The sequence below is a fragment of the Lepidochelys kempii genome, chromosome 10 (assembly GCF_965140265.1).
Source record: "Lepidochelys kempii isolate rLepKem1 chromosome 10, rLepKem1.hap2, whole genome shotgun sequence".
Classification (NCBI taxonomy): Eukaryota; Metazoa; Chordata; order Testudines; family Cheloniidae; genus Lepidochelys; species Lepidochelys kempii.
In genome coordinates, this window is record NC_133265.1 from 23,907,889 (window position 1) to 23,927,925 (window position 20,037).

The 20,037-nt window shown below is 43.0% G+C and overlaps 1 protein-coding gene across 1 annotated transcript in view; it reads left to right on the forward strand.

Annotated features, from left to right (window-relative positions):
* Positions 1-2,315: 2,315 nt before the first annotated feature.
* TEKT5 (tektin 5) overlaps positions 2,316-20,037 on the forward strand; it is a 64,443-nt gene continuing 46,721 nt past the window's right edge. The window contains exons 1-4 of the mRNA XM_073361406.1: positions 2,316-2,888; positions 3,970-4,053; positions 7,368-7,438; positions 16,410-16,553. Of these exons, the coding sequence (XP_073217507.1) occupies positions 2,316-2,888; positions 3,970-4,053; positions 7,368-7,438; positions 16,410-16,553 (872 nt within the window). The remainder of the gene's footprint in view (positions 2,889-3,969; positions 4,054-7,367; positions 7,439-16,409; positions 16,554-20,037) is intronic.

Below are 20,037 nucleotides of genomic sequence, written 5' to 3' on the forward strand. Positions count from 1 at the left end.
CAATTATTGTCTGGTTTCCCCATAATTTTCTGTAACTGTGAAAGTTTAATATCAGTAAAAATCAGTAAAATGCTTGAAAATAAATCTCAATACCCATCAAAATGATAAAAAACAAACATCTAATTCTGCCAAACCTATATATAGAGAAGAGTATGCATCTGGCAATGTTTGCAGCTTAGGTCTCCCAGCTCAGAGTCAAATTGGTCTTTATAGGAAAAAAAAATTTAAACACAACATTGCAAATTGTCTCCTACCAAACACAAGCATTTTCCACTTAACATTTGCTGACTAAATAACAAACAAACAAAGAAACCCCACCAAAACAATTCAACCAAAATAAACAGGCTTTCTAAATAACTTCATTTGCTAAAAAGAGGCAAACTAGAAGGAAACTTCTTAAAATAGTAACATTAGACTTGTCTACACTATCATCAATAGACATTCTTCCCTTCTATATTTTTTTCCATTCAAATATACCTACATCAGGGGTATGCTTATTGCCATATGATAATTACATGTTTTCTGCATTTATTGCTATGTAATGATCTGGCTGGTTGTTCTGCTTATATGGAAAGGCAAAGAAAAGAAGGTGAATCTAATGTTCAGACAAGTTCAAAGGTCTAGATTGGGGTGGAAACAAAGTGAAAGGAGAATTAAATATCTGGGAATTTATGTATTACTTTCCATATGAAACACATGGCTTCATGTTAGACTCCAGTTCAGCAAGATATGTAAATACATGCCTACCTTCAAACATGTGATTAATTCCACTGATTTCAGTGGGACTTTTTACAAGTTAGGCATGTGCTCAAATACATTTCTGAACTAGGGTCTTAGCCCAGTTCAAAAAGTAATCAGCAGGCCCAGGTTATCTTCTTTGCTTCTGGGAGATTATTTAGAGGCTCTCCTTTGGGGAACACAAGGAAAGGAGTGTGCCACGGAACCCTAGAGAAGGAGTGTGCCACAGAACCATCCCTCTCTTGGGACATTAGGAGCTACTTCACAGTTGCATCTTGGCTGGGAATAGGTTTTGCAGTCTTTGGCTGGGATTGAAGTAAGTGATGAATTCTGACAGCAATCTTGCAATCAATGATGCACATGAATAATTTTACACTGATGAGTACCTGCAGTGTGTTAGTTCACTGAGGTACTCATAGGAGTGAAGTTAATTATATGCACAAGCTTTTGCAGAATCAGGCCCTCTCTGCCTAAAAAGCCCAATCCAACATCCAGTGAAGTTGATGTAACTTCATTCCCTGGGTTTAGCATGCTAACACAATGCTGCTGAATGTGTTTCCTAACACTGCAGGGAAATTACATTAAGAAGTCATCTTTAAAAACAAAAACCCTCCTAATTTTGAGCCCAAATTAACTGACAGTGTCTCTCTCTAGTTTTCCCAGACAGGAACATGCCACAGTGTAACTAATGCTCATAACAATGTATTTCCCCAAACTGAAAATTATACACTTCCATATGCTGTAGATAAAAAGCTAAGATGGTCATTGTCCAGAATTGAACACCTACAGTTTTGAAACCAATCTGCAGCAATTTAAGGAGTATTGCTTAAGAGAGTGAAATATTTCTAATTGAAACAATTAATTTTTCTGCAAAATTCCTTGTATGGGGATGAGCCACATAGAGGTCTCAAAGCAGTGGATTTAAGACAGACTAAGATGTAGGACAGAGGACAAAATATAGAGAGGAGAAATGTATTTCCAGTATGGGATGTTAGTAAATATTTGCAAATGGGAGGGAATAAGATAGTTAAAAGGAGGTGTGAGAGAGGGCTCTCCACCTTACAAAAAGAAACCTCATGTAAAAGCACAAACAGAGGCAAAGCCTGAGGTTTTTACTCAGTTTTACTTTGTACACACTCGGCCGGTTCTCTAAGTCAATTGTACAGATAACTATACAGTTACTTGTTTGGGGGTGACTATGCCAAAGGCTGTGTTAAGCCTCTAAGCATAGCTGGCGTGAGCCAGATGTTCCCAGGAACCTGAGCACATGTCTGCACTGGGAGCTTATGCAGTTAATAACAATCCTCTGCAGTCTTTCAAAGCAACCTGCTTCCTGAGTGCAGTTGGTTTGTTTGTTTAATAAAGCCAACCTGAGCATGCTTAAGGGTCCTTTGTGGATAATGATGTCCTCAGTAGGCTTTATGACAACATCACTGAGTCACAGAGGATAAAGCAGTTCCTGCAATAAAAGCAGCACTGGCCAGGAGATACAACCATTCCTGTCTGGGCTTTGAACCTACACAGGCTGCAGCGTTTGAGCTACAAAGTAAGGGTGGGTGCATGAGGTAAGGAGCAGGATGGAGTTCCTTGGAACCACTCAGACAGCCAGCTACTGTGGCCCCAAAAAGAGCTACTTATTCCCTGAGCCAGTCTGCACCAGCACAACTCAGGACAGTTACCAGTCTTACTACCTGCCAGGTTACCGCTACCTCAACTCTTGGAAACCCAGCCTGTTTTACAGAGTATCTGCAGTCCCCACCAACTCCAATGAGCAGGGAAATATGCGAATCTGTGCCCCTTTGCGGCCACCCACTATACTGCCCTCAGTGCGGTCTGCCTTATATGCTCGCTACTCCCCCCGCGACTGGTACCAGGCAAACACGGTTCAATACAAAGGATCGGAGTCCTGCCGGCACTGGGCTGGCCGGCTGAATGATGATTCCTTGAGACTGATGCAAGACAAAGACCAGCTGACCCACCAGACACAGGACAACACTGGAAGAAGCCTAGGACAGAGACTGTCTGACATCGATTTTTGGAGGTCAGAGCTGACCTATGAGCTAGACCGTCTGCTGACGGAGATTCGTGCCCTGGAAACAGCCAAGAGGCGGCTGGAGTGTGCTGCTGACGAGGCACAAAGGCCACTGAAGGTGGGTCAGAGGTAGCTACTGTTCTCTAAACCACTTTGGGGCACAGGCAAAGCAAAGGGATGGAGTTCTAGCTTAATACCGAATGTATTAGTATGTCTAAGCCTCGCTCTTATTTTTACCAAAACAGAGCCCCAGAGATTGCATTTTGAAGATCTGAGGTGCAAGTTAATTCCAACAGAAAAACTGCATTAACATGGATTTAAGTTTTGCTGTATAGGAATGGACGTCAGCAAACACTAAAAACATAGGAAGTCTAAAGTTAGAGTTTATAAAAGCTTGTAGAATATTATCTATGAAATTATTTCTGTCAAAGAAACTTGTATGCAAGTACAAATACAAAAATCAAAACTCAGGATCATGGCTTCAGGTCCAGATCTAAGGTATTTAAGGTTCCTTGATTTCAATGGAAGTTAGGAGCCTAAATACCTTTGAAAATCTGGGTTTTAGTCACCCACATTCAGTTAGGCCCACTAGATTCAGAAAGGCTGTCCGCAGATAACTCTATAATATCTCTTAACAGAAGTCTTCCCATGAACAGAAGGTTAGTATGATTTCATTTGTTACTGTTGTTCAAGACACATGAATGCAACATGTATAGTAGAGATGGGCCTGGAAAAGGTTTAGATCCTAATCTCATTTTCCTATTTAAATATCCTTCACATGTACAGATCACTCTGTAGTATGTAGGTTTGACTCAGGGGTTTTGGTATGACCCAGTATAAAAGAAGGTTGTAGACACAAAGCTTGGATTCAGATCCAAATTACTCCAAAGCTCAGATATGTTGAGGTATAGTGACTGGTTCTGGTCCATCTAATTATTATGCAGTTGATTACTAGACAAAATTATGACTGCAGCTTGCCCTTAGAAAGCAAATGCCAACAGAGATAAGCACGAATCACAGACATGCATCCGTTATATACAATGCAACCACCCCAAAGTATCAAGCACAATTCTGTTCCACCTTTATTAGAAGGCCACCTCTTACCAATCTGTTCAATGGTCCCTTGACAAGTAAATTGAAGTTCCTTTGTAAAGTGCAATACTGAATTTGATGCAAATTTTCCTCTGGTTTGCTTGCAGGTAGCCTTGGAATGCTTATATAACCGTGAGAAGCGGATGGGGATTGACCTAGTACATGATGACGTTGAAAAGAACCTCATACAGGTATGATGAGACTTGTTACTTGATGAATTAATCTGTAGAAAATAGCTAAAAATCAAAGCGGGTAGTTTTTATTTGGACAAAAAACACAAACTCTCTCTGGAATTCAGTTGCAAGACTGAAGAGGAGGGGGAAAACACATCAAGTTAAGGAACCCCTAGTAATTTTGAGAAATTAATCATTGTTACTTTTTGGCCATGATGGGTAAGGTGTCAGAAAGCTTTAGACACTACACCACATAAATTCTCTTCTAGTGTCTCGTCATATAATTGAATACCCAGGTCAATCTATCCTGTGGGAAGTTAGTCGACAGGGAGAGGCGGGGAGGGAGCTAATGTAAGTGAGTTTATGTGAATGCAGCAGGGGTCATTGAAGAGGGGAAGCTGGGGTGGAAGGATGAAAGAATACTCCTTCTTCCTTACCCCAATAGCCAGCAAAGAAAACTTCATTCTGGTGGTTCCTCCAATCACTGCTCTGGAGCAGTCATCTGGGAAGCCATCTTTGGACTTCATCTGTGTAGCCACCTGTAAGGTAGTGTACTCACCATCCATCATGTCCTCTTGTGTCAGGGTGCAATGTTGCAAGTGGCCCTTGTCTCCAGCACCTCCTGCAGGCCATCTGCCTCTCACCAGCTCCATAGCTTGGCCCTCCAGCCAAGTCATATAAAGTTCTGTTATCTTCCAGGGTTCACAAAACATCCCAATACAAAAGAGCCTTCAGCCCCCTCTTGGACTATTCCTCAGCCCGTCCTTCAGGGTCAGGCTTCAGTCCCAACCTGGATTCAACATTCCTTCTACTCAGCTTGCATGCCTCTTCCTCAGGAGTGGCAGGGGAGCCCAGGCTCACTCTCTACTCTGGGTTCCAACTCAGGGACCCTATATTAAGCAGCTAGGTCTGCTGCTTCATACATGCTGCTGCTTTCCTGGGCCACTTCCTACCTCCAACCTCCCTTCTGCTGCTTCCCCGGAGCTTGTGCTTAACACAGCCTCCCTTTGGTTCTCAGGCCTCTAGCTTCTCCCTCGGTCCTTACAGCTTTTCTTTTCTCTGCTCAACTAACCCTTTTCCTGTCCTTTAGGGGCTGACTCACACACTGTGGATTTCTCTCTACAGAAGATTGTGGTCTCCCTTGTAGCTATCCCCCTGACTGTAAGGTCCAGGAGTCTAATGATCCTATTCTAGCTCTGCCCCCCTTCCTGGCCCTCCAATCAATCAATCAATCACAGGTGTTCTACTTGGCACTTAGTCCCATCAGGCCCCCTTACACTCCTTGCTTGGCTGACTGACTCATCTGGAAAAAAAACTAGCTGCTTCTGAGGGTATATCTACATAAACCATGAAGTGTATGACTGCAGCATGTGTAGACCTATGTGAGCTAACTTCAGTCTAGGTAAGCTTAGGCATTGATAGCATTGAAGCCACAGCAGCGTGAGCTTCAGTTTGGTATATGAACCTTCTTGGAGTGCTGGGTAATTACTCAGGTGGCATGGCCATGCTAAAGCCCCGGCTGCTATCGCTTCATTGTATCAGTACATCAGATAGCTAGATTAAATCTACCCGGGGTATGTCTACTGAGGCTGCAATTACACTCCCTGATTACGGTGCATACATACCTTTAGCGGGCAGTGTCAGAGCTGGAGTTCAGGGTACAAAAAAAAAATCACCTTATTGGGAAAGGTTCTGAAGAAAGTATTGGAATTGTTTCAAGAGCATTTGGAGGCATGCTTAAATCTGGGAGTGTGAAATACATGATTAATTAAGCTCTTTGGAGCAGGGACAGTCTTTTTGTCCTGTTTGTACAGTGCCTACCACAATAGGGTCCTGGTCTATGCCCAGGATTCGTAGGTGCTTCAGTAATACCACCTCTACTACAAATATCGTCATGTGCTCTTTTAAATTCAAACTGGCCCCACAGGTAGTTAGTTCCCTGTTGGTAACCTTTGGACCTAAAGAGACCAGCCTTAGGAATTTGCAGTGTGAATACAACTATCATTTTGTTCAAAGTCTATGCCAGTGTGTGATCACTGTAAGACAGAAGGAGGTCTACTAAGAGGCGCTCTTGATATTTTAGCGTGTGTGAACATGAACGTGTGTGTTCTTAGAGGCTCACATTGCCTCTACGTTTCTAGGCATTGTCATGGCAGAGGTTTGGGGCAGAGTTAAAGTTGTTCAGGTGACTGCCTATGCATTTTCTTATTTTCCATCATTTTTTGTATTTTTTTTAAACTGGGGACCTTGATTTTGAATTTCTAGCTTTGCAATATTTATGATTTTTACACCCTTATGTCCAGGCTTAGATGATCAGACTTAGTGTCTACCCAACATCAAGGGAAGGTTTCTTCCTAAACGACTTACAGTTAACCACAGAAGAGATTTAAAGGGGCCACATCATTAAAGACCAAATCCAGAACACTTAATTGTGGGACTTGCATGGTAGCAGCAAAGGCAATATGGTAGTAAAGGCTCATTACTTAATATCGGAGACGCTCATGTCTAGAAGTTGCTATCTTCCAAAACCACACTGAACAAATACTTTTTTTTTAATTTAAGGTGTCTTAAAGACTTCTTAAACCACTTAAGGAAATATATTCAGAGTTTTGTAAACTCATGTATATTGAACTATATCTTACAAGCTAGGTATGAAGGATACAATGGACTGAAGAAGGGAAACAGTGGGGCAGTACAAAGGCAAAATTAAGTTTGTTTGGAAGACCATGATTATGATCTTTACATGGTTTCCAATATGGTTTGTTTGAGTTTGGTTTTCGGAAGCCAGGTGAACTTCAGCTTTGAAGCTCTTGGCTAATATTAGTCCTTCTGAAGAAAACTACAACAGTATTCATAAGGAGTTTTCCCCTGAAGCGAGATTTTTCTCAAACTAAACTTCAAGATAACACAATTTTTTCCCTCCAGGAATGTGAGTGAAAAATTAAGGAGTGTGGGTTAATGGTCTAAGCCTCAGGTGTGAAATGTCTCTAGCATGCCTAAGTCAAGCAGAATTTGATCCTATATTTGTCAGGGTAGTCCTATCTACTAATGTGCTTGATATTACATAAGCTATAAACACGAGTTGTGTCGGTGCTAATGTACAGCTTTATTGCCCAGAAGAAGAGATAATAGGAAATCAAATGCTCCCTGTTTTGACTGGTGCACAGTATATCATATCTCAGTACTGACAAAGGACATTCTCGACTTCCCTAAACGCAGTTAGATACATGATGTGTATGTATGTATTCTGCAAAATAGTTACGTTTATTTTATATACACTGAAGCAAATTAATGTAATGACAGTATTGACAGTTGGACACTTTTCATTATAGGAGGTTGACTTGTTCAAGTCTTGTCAAGAAAGAATGAGAAAACTTGCAGAAAGAATTGATCAACAGTTGGGGTAAGTGTTTGCTTTTAAACCCCATTTAAATGAAAGAGGAACTGAATCCAGTACTGGAAGATATTTTTAAGGCGGAGTGACAAGTGCAAAAACATAATAATGTGCTGAATAGAACTGGGTGAAATTTTTATGGCTAATAGTTTATTTGCTGAAAATTACAGTTTGCTTTGTGAATTTAGGTAGAAGTAGGTGAATAGTTTTGGCTAGAGGGGAAAAAAGGTAAAACAATTTTCCCAAAAAGTTGAAACATTTCATTTCAATATTCTTGAAATGAAATGTTTAAACTTCTTATTTCTAGATGTTTCTAGCTAGATTTAACTAGCTAACAAACAAACAAACAAACAAACAAAAAAGGCGGGGGGGACCCACCCCAAAAGAAAAAAAAACATTGCATTTTGGTTCAGACAATACATTTTGTTCAATAATGTTTGTTTTTCTTTCTGAAACAACAAACAAAATTGTTGGTTGATTTGAAACACATTTTTTGAGTTTTTGGTTTGGCCATCAAATGGAAAAATCAGTTAAGTACCCTCAACTTCCAATTCCCATTGTTAATCAGAGTCAAGTGCACAGCACCTTGCATGATCAAGCCCTACAATCTGATGAGTCCTTTGATATAAGAGGATTTACCATCAGTTTGGTGCTATGTGCAATAGTTTTCACAGAATACCGAAAACCAGTATAATTCCAACTACTGTATCATGTACAATAGCTGCATGCAGGGAGAAGAGAATTTTGAATTATAAATCATAAATGTTAAAAAGTATGTTTCCTGTATGTGATAAGTATTTGCTGGATGACTGGTCGTTTACTGTACAGTAAAGGAGAATCAAGCTAGAAGGATTTTTGGCCTATCAGAACGTCACCACCTATATCAGTGAGTCAATATACGGTGCTCACTATAGTAGTAATAGGATAAAAGAGGGACAGACATACATTTGAGAATATAGGAAGTTTCACTGTCAGAGCCTTGTGTATAATATGTAATTTTATGCTGGGATTTTCAAAGGCATGAAAGGGAGTTAGGCATCCAATTCTTATTAGGAACTAGACCTCTGGAAATCCAGTCTTAATGTAATAGGAATTTAAAGGAAAAACTAAATCTAATAAGAGTGAAACATGCAGAAATGCTGGTAAAGGACTGATCTTTATTTCCTTGCTTGCATCTACGTGAAGATGACTGTACAGATATATGGGAACAGCCAAGTATTAACTGTTCAGTTATTTAATAAAAAGTGTGGGGAAAAAACAGATATCCCACTAGTAAGGCTAACTGAGGGCCTGGTCCTGAAAGTGTTATGAATGCATGAGTGCAAGCCACTTGTATATTGGGAGTTCCTCATACAGCACAAATAGCTTCAGTCCTGGAGGATGTGGATGGTACATGTGCTGTGAGCTGAAGCTTCTGAAGAAAAATGTAACTCAGCTTTCACATGCCATGTTGAACCTGAAATCCCTTGCTAATTAAAAGGAAAATCGTAATTCTTATGACTAAATGATGCAAACATGGCTTATGTGCCACACTGGAATAAAATTCTGAAGGACTGAAGTACTTTTTTTACTACAATATTCAACTGAAAGGGGCACCTTTAGCCCTCGAGTTTTTCCTGCTATCTTGGCCACCTCCTTCCTAGCTCTCTCATACCTTGAGTCCTCCACCTGGTCCCATCCAAAAGTCGCCCTCCCAGATAAATCAAACTAGAATCCAAGCAGATCAGCAGATATGTGGAAGTCACTGAGATATTGTGGAATGGATTTAGATTCTCTTTATGGATAAAGGTTTTATAAGAAGATTGTTATAATGGAATATGTTTATTTTCTTTCAGAGTTTATTAAGCTTTCTTGGGAAATGTAAATTATTCTAGAATAATTAATATCTGATTTGATAAGTCTTATTACATTCACTTCCTTCAACTACTCAGTAATGATATGGACAATCAGATTCATGTTTCTATTCTCTCCCTGCTAGTGCAAAACTGCCATTAGTATGCCTGCTTCCAGTTATACATCAAAGGGAGGTGATTATACTTAATGGTTAGGTCACATGGGAAAGACATATATAAATAGATTTTATAATTACTGTTCTTGTCAATGGTACTGTTATAGGTGTCAAGCTGAGGTGCATGTCTGCCACTCATTATTGCAACACCTAAAATAATTTTGTATTTAATACTGATCAAATAAAAGCCACGTTTATATTTTGGCAGCATGAATTCTACTCACTTCTATTGGCTGTGATTTCTAAGTTAACTTTGATACAGTTTTATGACCAAAATGAAAGATACTGATTATAATGTTTCCATTGAAAAGTATTGACAGAAGATATATTGCTGAGTTTAAATGCCAAGATACTAGCAAACCTCTTACTACTGAGAGAAATAGGGTCTTGATCTTTCTCCATCCATATCTTTCCCACGGAAGTCAAAGGGCCTGGTGTCCCCTGCTGTGGAAGAAGCAAAAAGAGAAGTTATTACAAAAGTTCCGTGTAGCTAAGAGAGCAGAGATGGAGCCACATATCCCCTCCTTCTGGGCAGGATGAGCAGTAACACTGGAGAGGCAGGGTGTGGCTTTCTACCCACCCAAAACTTGACTAGCTTTAGATCAGTCTGACTCCAAAATCTGCAGGGTTGGGAGAGCTGAACTCTGTACTTGTCTTTCCATTCTGCCTCTCACCCGTAGCAACATACCTGGCTCAGGTGTTCCTGTTCCAAGTCTCCTACCTTTTTCTCTCCAAGACAGGAGGATAGAAACTCCAAAAGCTAGTTTGTCATGCCAGCTACAGGACTTCACTACAAGTGCATAATGCATAAAATAGCCAATCTTTATCTCTATCCCTTCCAGCCATCCACCCATCAGCACAATGATGATGATTTTTAAATGTGTTGAGCTGTCCAGATGGCAATACCAGAGTTTTAAGTGGTGGGGCAGGGAAGATCCCTCATGGATCAGTAAGTGGTTAAAAGACAGTAAATGAAGTGTAGGAATAAATGGTCAGTTTAACAGCGGAGAGAGACAAATAGCAGGGTCCTTCAATGATCTGTACTTGACCCTTGCTGTTCAACATAGTCACAAATGATCTGGAAAAAATGGTGAACAGTGAGGTGGCAAAGTTTGCAGATGATACAAAATGATTCAAGATGGGTAAGTCCAAGCAGATGGCAGAGTTACAAAGGAATCTCAAAAACTGGGTGACTGGGCAATAAAATGGCAGATGAAATTCAATGTTGATAAATGAAAAATAACGCACATTGGAAAACATCCTAACCATATATACCCAAAACGATGGGGTCTAAATTAGTTGTTCTTATTCAAGAAAGATCTTGGTGTGATTGTGGATAGTTCTCTGAAAACATCCACTCAGTGTGCAGCAGCAGACAAAAAAGCTAGAAAAATGTTAGGAACCATTAGGAAAAGGATAGATAAGAGTACAGAATATATCATAATGCCACTGTATAAAGCCAGGGTAAACCCATACCTTAAATATTGTGTGCAGTCCTAGTCACATCTCAAAAAAGACATTGTGGTAGAGCACCGGCTTTGCTTCGGGGGCTCCTGCACTTCTAGGCAGTTAGGGTTTGCCTCAGAGGTGTGCTGTGACCCTCAGTGTAGCCTCTCTCCCCTCCTAGAGGCAAGGGTTACAGCTTACTGAATCACCTTCATCATCGGCCAGTCAACAGGTTTGGTGTAAGAACCCTCTTTAGTCCCTGTCTTCCTTCTCATGGAGCATTTGTGTAGTGTGGGAGTTGAGGGGAACCCAAGCACGCTGTCTTCTCTGGGTTCCAGCCCAGAGACACTAATTGGCAGCAGAAACAGGTAGTTTTCCTATACAACCAGAACAATAGCCCTTCCGTGGGCTACTTCCCTAAACGGCGCCTCCTAGGTACCTGACCACACTTGTTCTTCCAGGTCTTTTACTGTGCACCTTCTTTCTCCCAGTCTTCCCACAACACGTCTTCCTACTCCCAGCTGCTACCAGCCAGCCTCTCTGAGGGGGCTTCCTTTTAAACTAGTCCCAGCCGGTTCTAAGTGAGCATCAGGTGATCTGATTAGCCTGTTTCCTTTGATTGCTTCTAATCAATTCTTAACTGGTTCCAGGTGTCTTATGGAGTCTGCCTGACTTAATTGCTTCTAGCACCTTCCTGACGCCCGTGCCCTGGTCACTCAGGAAACAGAAAACTATTCATCCAGTGTGTTTTCCTTCTACCAGACTCCTGCCTCTAGCTGGTCTGGGTCTGTCACATATCCCTCCCCCCCGCTCAACACCGAGGGTTTAGGCAGCTTTGGACACCATACAGTGCACACGTGACAAACCATCAGCATCACTGTGGTGGCTCCCTGCTCTGTGTTGCATGTGAAACTGGAAAGGTTGGAGGGAGAACCACCTGGTTACCCTGGAGTTCTTCTCCGTGTTTTGCTGCATCCATTGAAGAGGGGCATGATCAGTTACAAGGACAAATCTATGCCTGAGCAGGGAGTAATGTAACACTTCCATGGCGATCTGCTCAAACGGAACTTTGATAATCGGTAGGGGTACCAAAGGGGGGTCTTAGATGTGGACGAGGGCTGTACAATTGACTTTTGGGACAGGAGATGCAGTACCAATGGACCTCCTCATGTACCCCCAGCCAGAAGAACCTGTGCAAGATTCGCATCTGGGTTTTCTCCACCCCCAGGTGTCCTCCAAAAAGGTGACTGTGGACAAGGTTTAATATTGCCCTCTGGTGTTTCCAGAGTACTAGGGGCTGGTGTACCTCTTCTTCTGCATGCGCACGACCCGGTACAGGAGATCCTTCTTGATTATGAAGTATGGCCCAGGCTCTCGAGTTTTTCCCCACTATGGGTACCCCATCTATCTTGGCCACCTCCTTCCTGGCGCTCTCATACCTTGAGTCCTCCACCTGGTCCCATCCAAAAGTCACCCTCCCAGGACTTATCAGCTGGAACTCTGAGAGGGATCTTCTTCTACCCTCTTGGTTGGCTCTGTGTGTGTGTGTGTGTATGTATGGGCGGGGGCAGGAGTGTTGGAACCAGTTTCTGAACCTTCCTGCATCTCAGGGTCCTTCCTTTTAGTAGCCAGTGTCTGCCGTTCTACACAGGTGGCCTTTTGTCCTTGTAGCAGGATTCGGGTACCCAACGCCTTGGCAGCCCTTCTTTCCCTTTTGGTCTTCTAGCCTCCCCCGGGGACAGGGAATCGTTCCTGGGATACTTCCATGAACACTGGGGGAGAACATTCTGCTGTGTAGGCCTCCCTCAGTTCGGGGAGTTCCTCTTCCTCAAACCCCTCGAGTGGGAGCAAACCCAGTTTCCAAACCCAGGAAAATCTCTTCCAATGAGCATGGGATAAGGGAGGTGTGGGACCACCCCTACTTTCACCCGAGTGACATTTCCCTGAATTTCTAGCTTTACTGGTATGATGGGGTAGTAGTGGTCACGGAGTGTGAGCGAGTCCGGGGCCTGCCCCCCCTTCCTGGGATTCACTGTGACTATCAGCCAGCCAGTAAAACAGAAGATTTACTGGACAACAGGAACACAGTCTAAAACAGAGCTTGTGAGTATACCCAGGACCCCTCAGTCAAGTCCTTCTGGGGGAGCAGGGAGCTTAGACCCCAGCCCTGGGGTTCCCTGCGTTCCACCACCCAGCATCAAACTGAAACTAACCCCTCCAGCAGGTTCTCTCCTACAGCCTCGGTCCACATTCCCGGGCAGAGGTGTTACCTCCTCCTCCCCCCTGGCTCAGGTTGCAGGCTCTCAGGTCTCCTATTCCCAGTGAAACTCCCCTGCCACATTCCCAGGTCAACACTCCCCCCTCCCTGCTGCATCACAGTAGCTAACAGTCCCACGGACACGTTACCCCTGTACATTTAGCCTGTGTTAACTGGCTGCGCTTTACTAGTTTACCTGAGATCAGGGTGATAGCACTCCTGGAATCTGCGAGCGCCACGGTTTCTACCCCATCCACTTTTACCGGCCTTGTATATTTGCGTGGGGTGACTGAAGGTTGAGGAGGGAGCATGGGCCACTCCAGTCCCTGAGATTACACTGCGTGGGCTCTTCAAGGTTGGGGCACTGGGCCGTTATGTGACCTAGGTCCCCACTCCCATTAACACCTATAATTACTTCTCCTGTCCCGTGGGTTAGGAGGTTTAGCCTTGGGGTTTCCCCACCCAATCCATTCCCATCCTCCTAGATTCCCATCTGGTCTTCAGCTTCCCTCTTCTTCCACCTAGGGGTCCTTGGGTGTCTGGTCACCTGAACCTCTGGGGTTGGCGTTGGTCTCCTGCCTTGTACAGGGCCTTCCCTAGGTAGATGGGTCAATTTCCTGGCCTTCAATCATCTCTCTACCAGCACGATTGTTTCGTTGTAGGTGGACGGGTTGTGCTGGCCTACCCCACACACAAAGGTCTGGTGGGAGTCTCCGCATAAATTGGTCTATGACCAATGTCTCCAAAATTTTCTCCGAGCTGAATGCCTCAGGCCATAGCCACTTCTGAGCAAGATGCATCAGATTGAAGAGCTGAGACCTCGGTGGCTTGCTGTCCTGATGCTTCCAATCATGGAACTTCTGGGCCCGTTCGGCTGCCATCACCCCTGATCGGGCCACAATTTCCATCCTCAGCCGGGGGTAGTTAGCTGCGTCCTTGGAAGGCAGATCATAGCTGCGTCCTTGGAAGGCAGATCATAGCTGCGTCCTTGGAAGGCAGATCAAAATAGGCCTTCTGGGCTTCTCCACACAAAAAAGGGGCAAGAATGCTGGCTCACTGGTGCTGTGGCCACGCCTCATGCAGAGCAATTCTTTCAAAAGACAGGAGATACGCCTCTATGTCATTCCCGGCTGTCATTTTTGGTAGATAGCCTGCTGCCCTTAGGGCTTGTGTCCCTCCAGGCCCTTGGATTCGGTTGGAGAGGGTCTTTAGTTGTTCCACTACCTCTCGAAGAAGAGCTCAATCTTGGGTGGCTTGGTTCACTAGCAACTGGTTGGTTTCTTCTTGTAATCAGGTAGATTCCTGCATTGCCATCCCCTGTATCCAGGTAGCCCCCTGCTGGGCTGCCGTGGCTTGTACCAGAGCTTTCACCAATTCCTCCATTGCGGTGCGCGCACACTGACCCTAAAAAACCCCCCTGAAACCAACTCTCCAGTCCACCTTCCTCCCCTTTTCTTTTCCTTCCTTCCCTTCCCCCTACCACGCTGCAACCAAGGATCACACTTATGGCACCAGCTTTGCCTCAGGGGGTCCTGTGCTTCTAGGCAGTTAGGGTTTGCCTCAGGGGGTTGCTGTGACATTCAGTGTAGCCTCTCTCCCCTCCTGGAGGCAAGGGTTACAGCTTACTGCGTCACCTTCATCGTCAGTCAGTCAATGGGTTCAGTGTAAGAACCCTCTTTAGTCCCTATCTTCTTTCTCAGGGAGCATTTGTGCAGGAGGTTGGGCGAGGAGTTTGGGGGTTTCCAGCCCAGGGACCCTAATTGGCAGCAGAAACAGGCAGTTTTCCTATACTACCAGAGCTTTAGCCCTTCCCAGGGCTACTTTCCCAAACAGCCCATCCTAACACCCTCCTTGGTACCTGAGTACACTTGTTCTCCCGGGTCTCTTACTGCACATCTTCTTTCTCCCAGTCTTCCCACAACACACCTTCCTACTCCCAGCTGCTACCAGCTGGCCTCTCTGAAGGGGATTACTTTTAAACTAGTCCCAGGCAGTTCTAAATGGGCTTCAGGTGATCTGATTAGCCTGTTTCCTTTGATTGCTTCTAATCAGATTTTAAGTGATTCCAGGTGTCTTATGGGGTCTGCCTGAGTTACTTGCTTCTAGCACCTTCCTGACTGTCGTGGTAGCCCCTGCCCTGGTCACTCAGGAAACAGAAAACTATTCATCCAGTGTCCGGTGTGTTTTCCTTCTACCTGACTCCGGCAACAAAAGTGATTGGGTATATGGTACAGCTTCCAAACAAGGAAAGATTAAAAAGACAAAAAGAAAAGGAGTACTTGTGGCACCTTAGAGACTAACCAATTTATCTGAGCATAAGCTTTCGTGAGCTACAGCTCACTTCATCGGATGCATACTCACAGTATGCATCCGATGAAGTGAGCTGTAGGCCACGAAAGCTTATGCTCAAATAAATTGGTTAGTCTCTAAGGTGCCACAAGTACTCCTTTTCTTTTTGCAAATACAGACTAACACGGCTGTTACTCTGAAACCAACCATTAAAAAGACAGGGTCTGTTCATCTTAGAAAAGACATGAATAAGGGGGGATATGATAGAGGTCTATACAATCATGAATGGTGTGGAGAAAGTGAAAAAGGAAGTGTAATTCACCCCATCACATAACACAACAGCCAAAGATCACCCAGTGAAATTAATAGGCAGCAGATTTAAAACAAACATAAGGAAGTACTTCACACAATGCATAGTCAACCTTGTACTCATTGCTAGGGGATGTTGTGAAGGTCAAAGGTATAACTGGGTTCAAAGAAGCAAGTTCATGGAGGAAAGGTCCATCAGTGGCTATTAGCAAAGATGGACAGGGACGCAATCGTGTGTTCTTCCTGGGTGTCCCTAAGTGTCTGACTTCCAGGAGCTTAGACTCAATGACAGGGGATGGATCACTTGATAATTGCCCTGTTCTGTTCATTCCCTCTGAAGCACTTGGCATTAGCCACTGTCAGAAGATGGTATACTGGGCTAGATTGACCATTGGTTTGATCCACTATGGCCATTCTTATGTTCTTATGGGGGAGAGAATATGCCATAACTACCACTTCCCTAAACATGCTCTCTAACCCAATTGTCAGTGCAATAAGCTCATGCTGTCCATGCCACTATGCAGAGGCCAATGGACTGTAGGATCAGGTGGGCAGAAGTCAGGCTATACAGGACTGAAATGAAAGGAACCAGTTAATCTGTAAGCAATGCCAAAGTAAATGTGCTGATTAAAGATTAATTATATTTTAATGTAAGAACTTGCTCTTTGCAGTATCAACAGAGATGCACAGCACGCACTAGAGAGAGATCTTTCTGACAAAAATTCAGCACATTTTATTGATGAGAAGTGTTATAACCTGAGGAACACATCGGACAGCATCAGCTTCTATCATGGAGTGGAAAAAATAGATGGAACGTAAGTATGAATAGTTATTGTACTCTATTGTACTCTTATTGTACCTTATATGCCATCATGCCATATCTCTGGGGCAGATTCCGGTGCATGCCTTAATGTGCATCAGGGTCTCTCCTCTTCTTTAAGAAGTTATATAGAAAGAAAAAGAAATGGCCTTTTCCTTAAGATTGCACATTTTGCCTTGGAGACCTTCCATTACCCTCAGTTATTACCTGCTTTTTATTTATTCCTTCATAAGCCTCAGGGTAGATCTACGCTACAACAAAATACAGGCAGCTGGCCTGTGTCAGCTGACTCAGGCTCATGGGTCTCAGGCTGCAGTACAATTAAATTACAGTATAGACATTTGGACTCTGACTGGTTCCCGGGCTCTTGGACTCCGCAAGGGGGAAGGGTCTACACTGTAGCAGTTCAGCATAGATGCTACCTACACCGATGGGAGGGTTTTCCTGTTGGTATAGTTAATCCACCTCCCTGAGAAATGGCAGCTAGGTCAACGGAAGAATTATTTTGTTGACCTAGTGCTGTCTACACTGGGATTTAGGTCATCTTAACCACACCGCTTAGGGGTGGGGGGTTTTTACACCCCTGAGTGATGTCACTGAGTTGACCTAACTTTGTAATGTTACCACACCTACAACTGGATCTAGCTCCCTCTGGAGTTTATCAACACCCTTCAGTCATCTGGTGAAGGGAAGATTAAATATTTACCAATAATCGGCGACACCACCAGGTTTTGCTGGCAAGGCCCCTTTGAAAGCAGAGGTGGCCCAATGAGGAGCTGAATCCCATTTAACTCTGTCTCCACATATTTGAAACTCTTTGTTTCTTTTTAAAGAACATTATTTGAACAAGTAATTGTCATGAAAGCCAGGTCAACATTATTCTTGGAGACGTGTGGGAAGTTGGTCATCTCTGGTGCCTATACATAACTTAGCCTGTAGTGAGTTTTATCTTCCAGCTAGAATGGTCCTTTAAAGCCGTGGGAATCTTCGCATGGATTCATGCAGGTTTTCCCCCACTGTTTGATTCATAAATATTTGCACCCTTCAATTAAAAAAACAAACAAAAATCAAAGTAAAATTCCTCTCTAACTGCAAAGTGTGATGTGATTTGGGTCAAAACCATGCAAACACACACCAAACTTTGTACTACAAGGTTCCATAAAATAGCCCAGGGTTACTTGAGAATTAGGTCTCTGGGCTTGTCAAATTTTTTTAAACCTTTCCATTAAATTGGTAGCATTGAGAAAATTCGGCATAGCTCAACCTTTATTTTCTGGATTTAGATTTTCAAAAGCTAATTAAAAAAAAAACAACCCTGGTACTAGTCAGTTAACGAGAAAACTACCGATGACTGAAGAGAATCTGTCCTGAGGGTAGCCTTAGATGTAATGGAGAGACCTACATCTGGCTTAAAAACTACAGGAATAAAATAACTTCATGCAACAGAGGGCAGTGTTTGTTGTGCTAAAGACACATTAGCTTACAAATGAGAGGTAGCACTACCTGCAGATGTCTGCTCATGCGGGAAGAAGTAAGACTGAAGAGATAATATCTTGCACCGGATCAACTTATGTTGGTGAGAGAGTCTATTTATTTAAATAAAAAGAAAAGGAGTACTTGTGGCACCTTATTTAAATAGTGCTTTTCATAAGGGATCACACTTACTACTGAAATGCAGGCATCTCTGGGGTGGAACTTGGCAATCATTCCACCGGCTCTAGCAACACGACACATGCTGGGAACTGGAGGTGAACAAGAATATTCTAGCTAACTGAGGTAAAAACATCCAGTGGGTAAGTTTTTTATACTCTTGTTACCGTATAGCCATTTTCCTCGTATGCCCCCATGTTATCCACAGCAATGCCATTTTGCATTAACATGTGATTGAAATTACATCACATTCAAGCATACCTGTTCCATTCAGGAGCATAGCAGATGTATTCTACCTGAACCATTCAGCACAGTCCACCAGATAAATTATAGGCTGGGGAAATAGTGTTATGAACCAATTACGATATTCCGTCAAGAATAAGACCTTCTAGGAAAATTGTTTTTATTATAATTCCATCAGAGCACAAAAGAAGACAAAGTGCACAGAGATGATCCAGATCGGTAGCTGCAGGCAGGGTTGGCTCCAACAAGCATGGTTTTTAACCTATAAACTTATGCATCTAGCATGCTGATTTATGCATTATACTGTGATGTCATACTGTGTGACAGAAGCTTTTCAGGACAACTGCCTAAATAAAAGTGTGGCATTTGGGTGGTTTAGTTTTCAGTGACAAGAGCTGCCAGCTCTCCTGGCTTTGTAAATTTATTATTTCAGATCTGAAAGAGAGAAACCCCAAGGAAAACCATAAAATATCTATTGAGAAAACAAAAATGGACAGGACTGTCTTTTTTCCCCCCTTCAGCTGTTAACATTTAGCCCTAGTTTTCAGCTAAAACATTAAAGAAAAAAATAAGACTGGAACTCTAGCAATAGTGAACAGTTCTTTAAGTGGTTAGATTCAAAGATGTCTTTAGAGGGAAGCTTGGGGTAGAGGAAGGTAGATCCAAACTCAAACAGAAGCTTGACTTGGCATTTCAGTTTAGTCATGAAGATCTTTGTTCATTTTTGTAAAATTTGAACATTTTTGTTTTGACGGAGACAAGATCAAGTAGGCTCCAGAGAGCATTAAATAAATGAATTTAACTAACTCAAAGGAAGGCAGTGGTGCAGTTCCACTTTGTAGGGTGTGTCCTTTGTAATGCTGCCACATCCAGGCTAGCTTTCTGTGTTTACCTTTCCATAACAGCCTTTAACATTTGCAGTTGTACTCTTACTGAGTAGTTAGCAGGATGAGTGGTAACTGTCTGTGCAGCAGTGTTAGCTCTGCACCTTTCCAGCTTTTATGCCTTGTTGGTGCCTTATTTTTCTTGTTGGATTTTCTTTAATTAAGCTAACTGTGGTTTTCCACAAAAGGATCTAGCTGCATCATTCCAATCACCCTGTAACTGCAAGGGATTCTTATCAATTTTCATTTGACAAGGGGAATGAATCATTGTCATATTTCGGGAGAAGTCAGAGGAAGGAGGTGCAACTAATCCCCTTGCTGAGAAGCTAACGCTGAAAACACATGAGATCAGAAAAGTAATGGTGTGGGAGAGAGAACTGGCTGACATGGCTCCTAACACACATTTACAATGGGGGTATAGGGAGGTCACGATCCAAATGAAGGGGTGAGCCTGTTGAAAATACACAGCTGCAGGGTATAGGAGGTTTGGATACTGAAAGTCAACCTACAATCTTGTTTTGACTTATCCCTCACACACCTATGATTTTTGGCGGGAAGCCATGCCAGTATCTACACACATCATCTGGACACAACCTCCCACGAATTCTAAATACACATGTTTGCAGCGACATCTGGTCAGAAGAACTCAGCTGGAACTGTATTCTGTTGGATTATGCAGTTCTGATGATATACAAACATTTT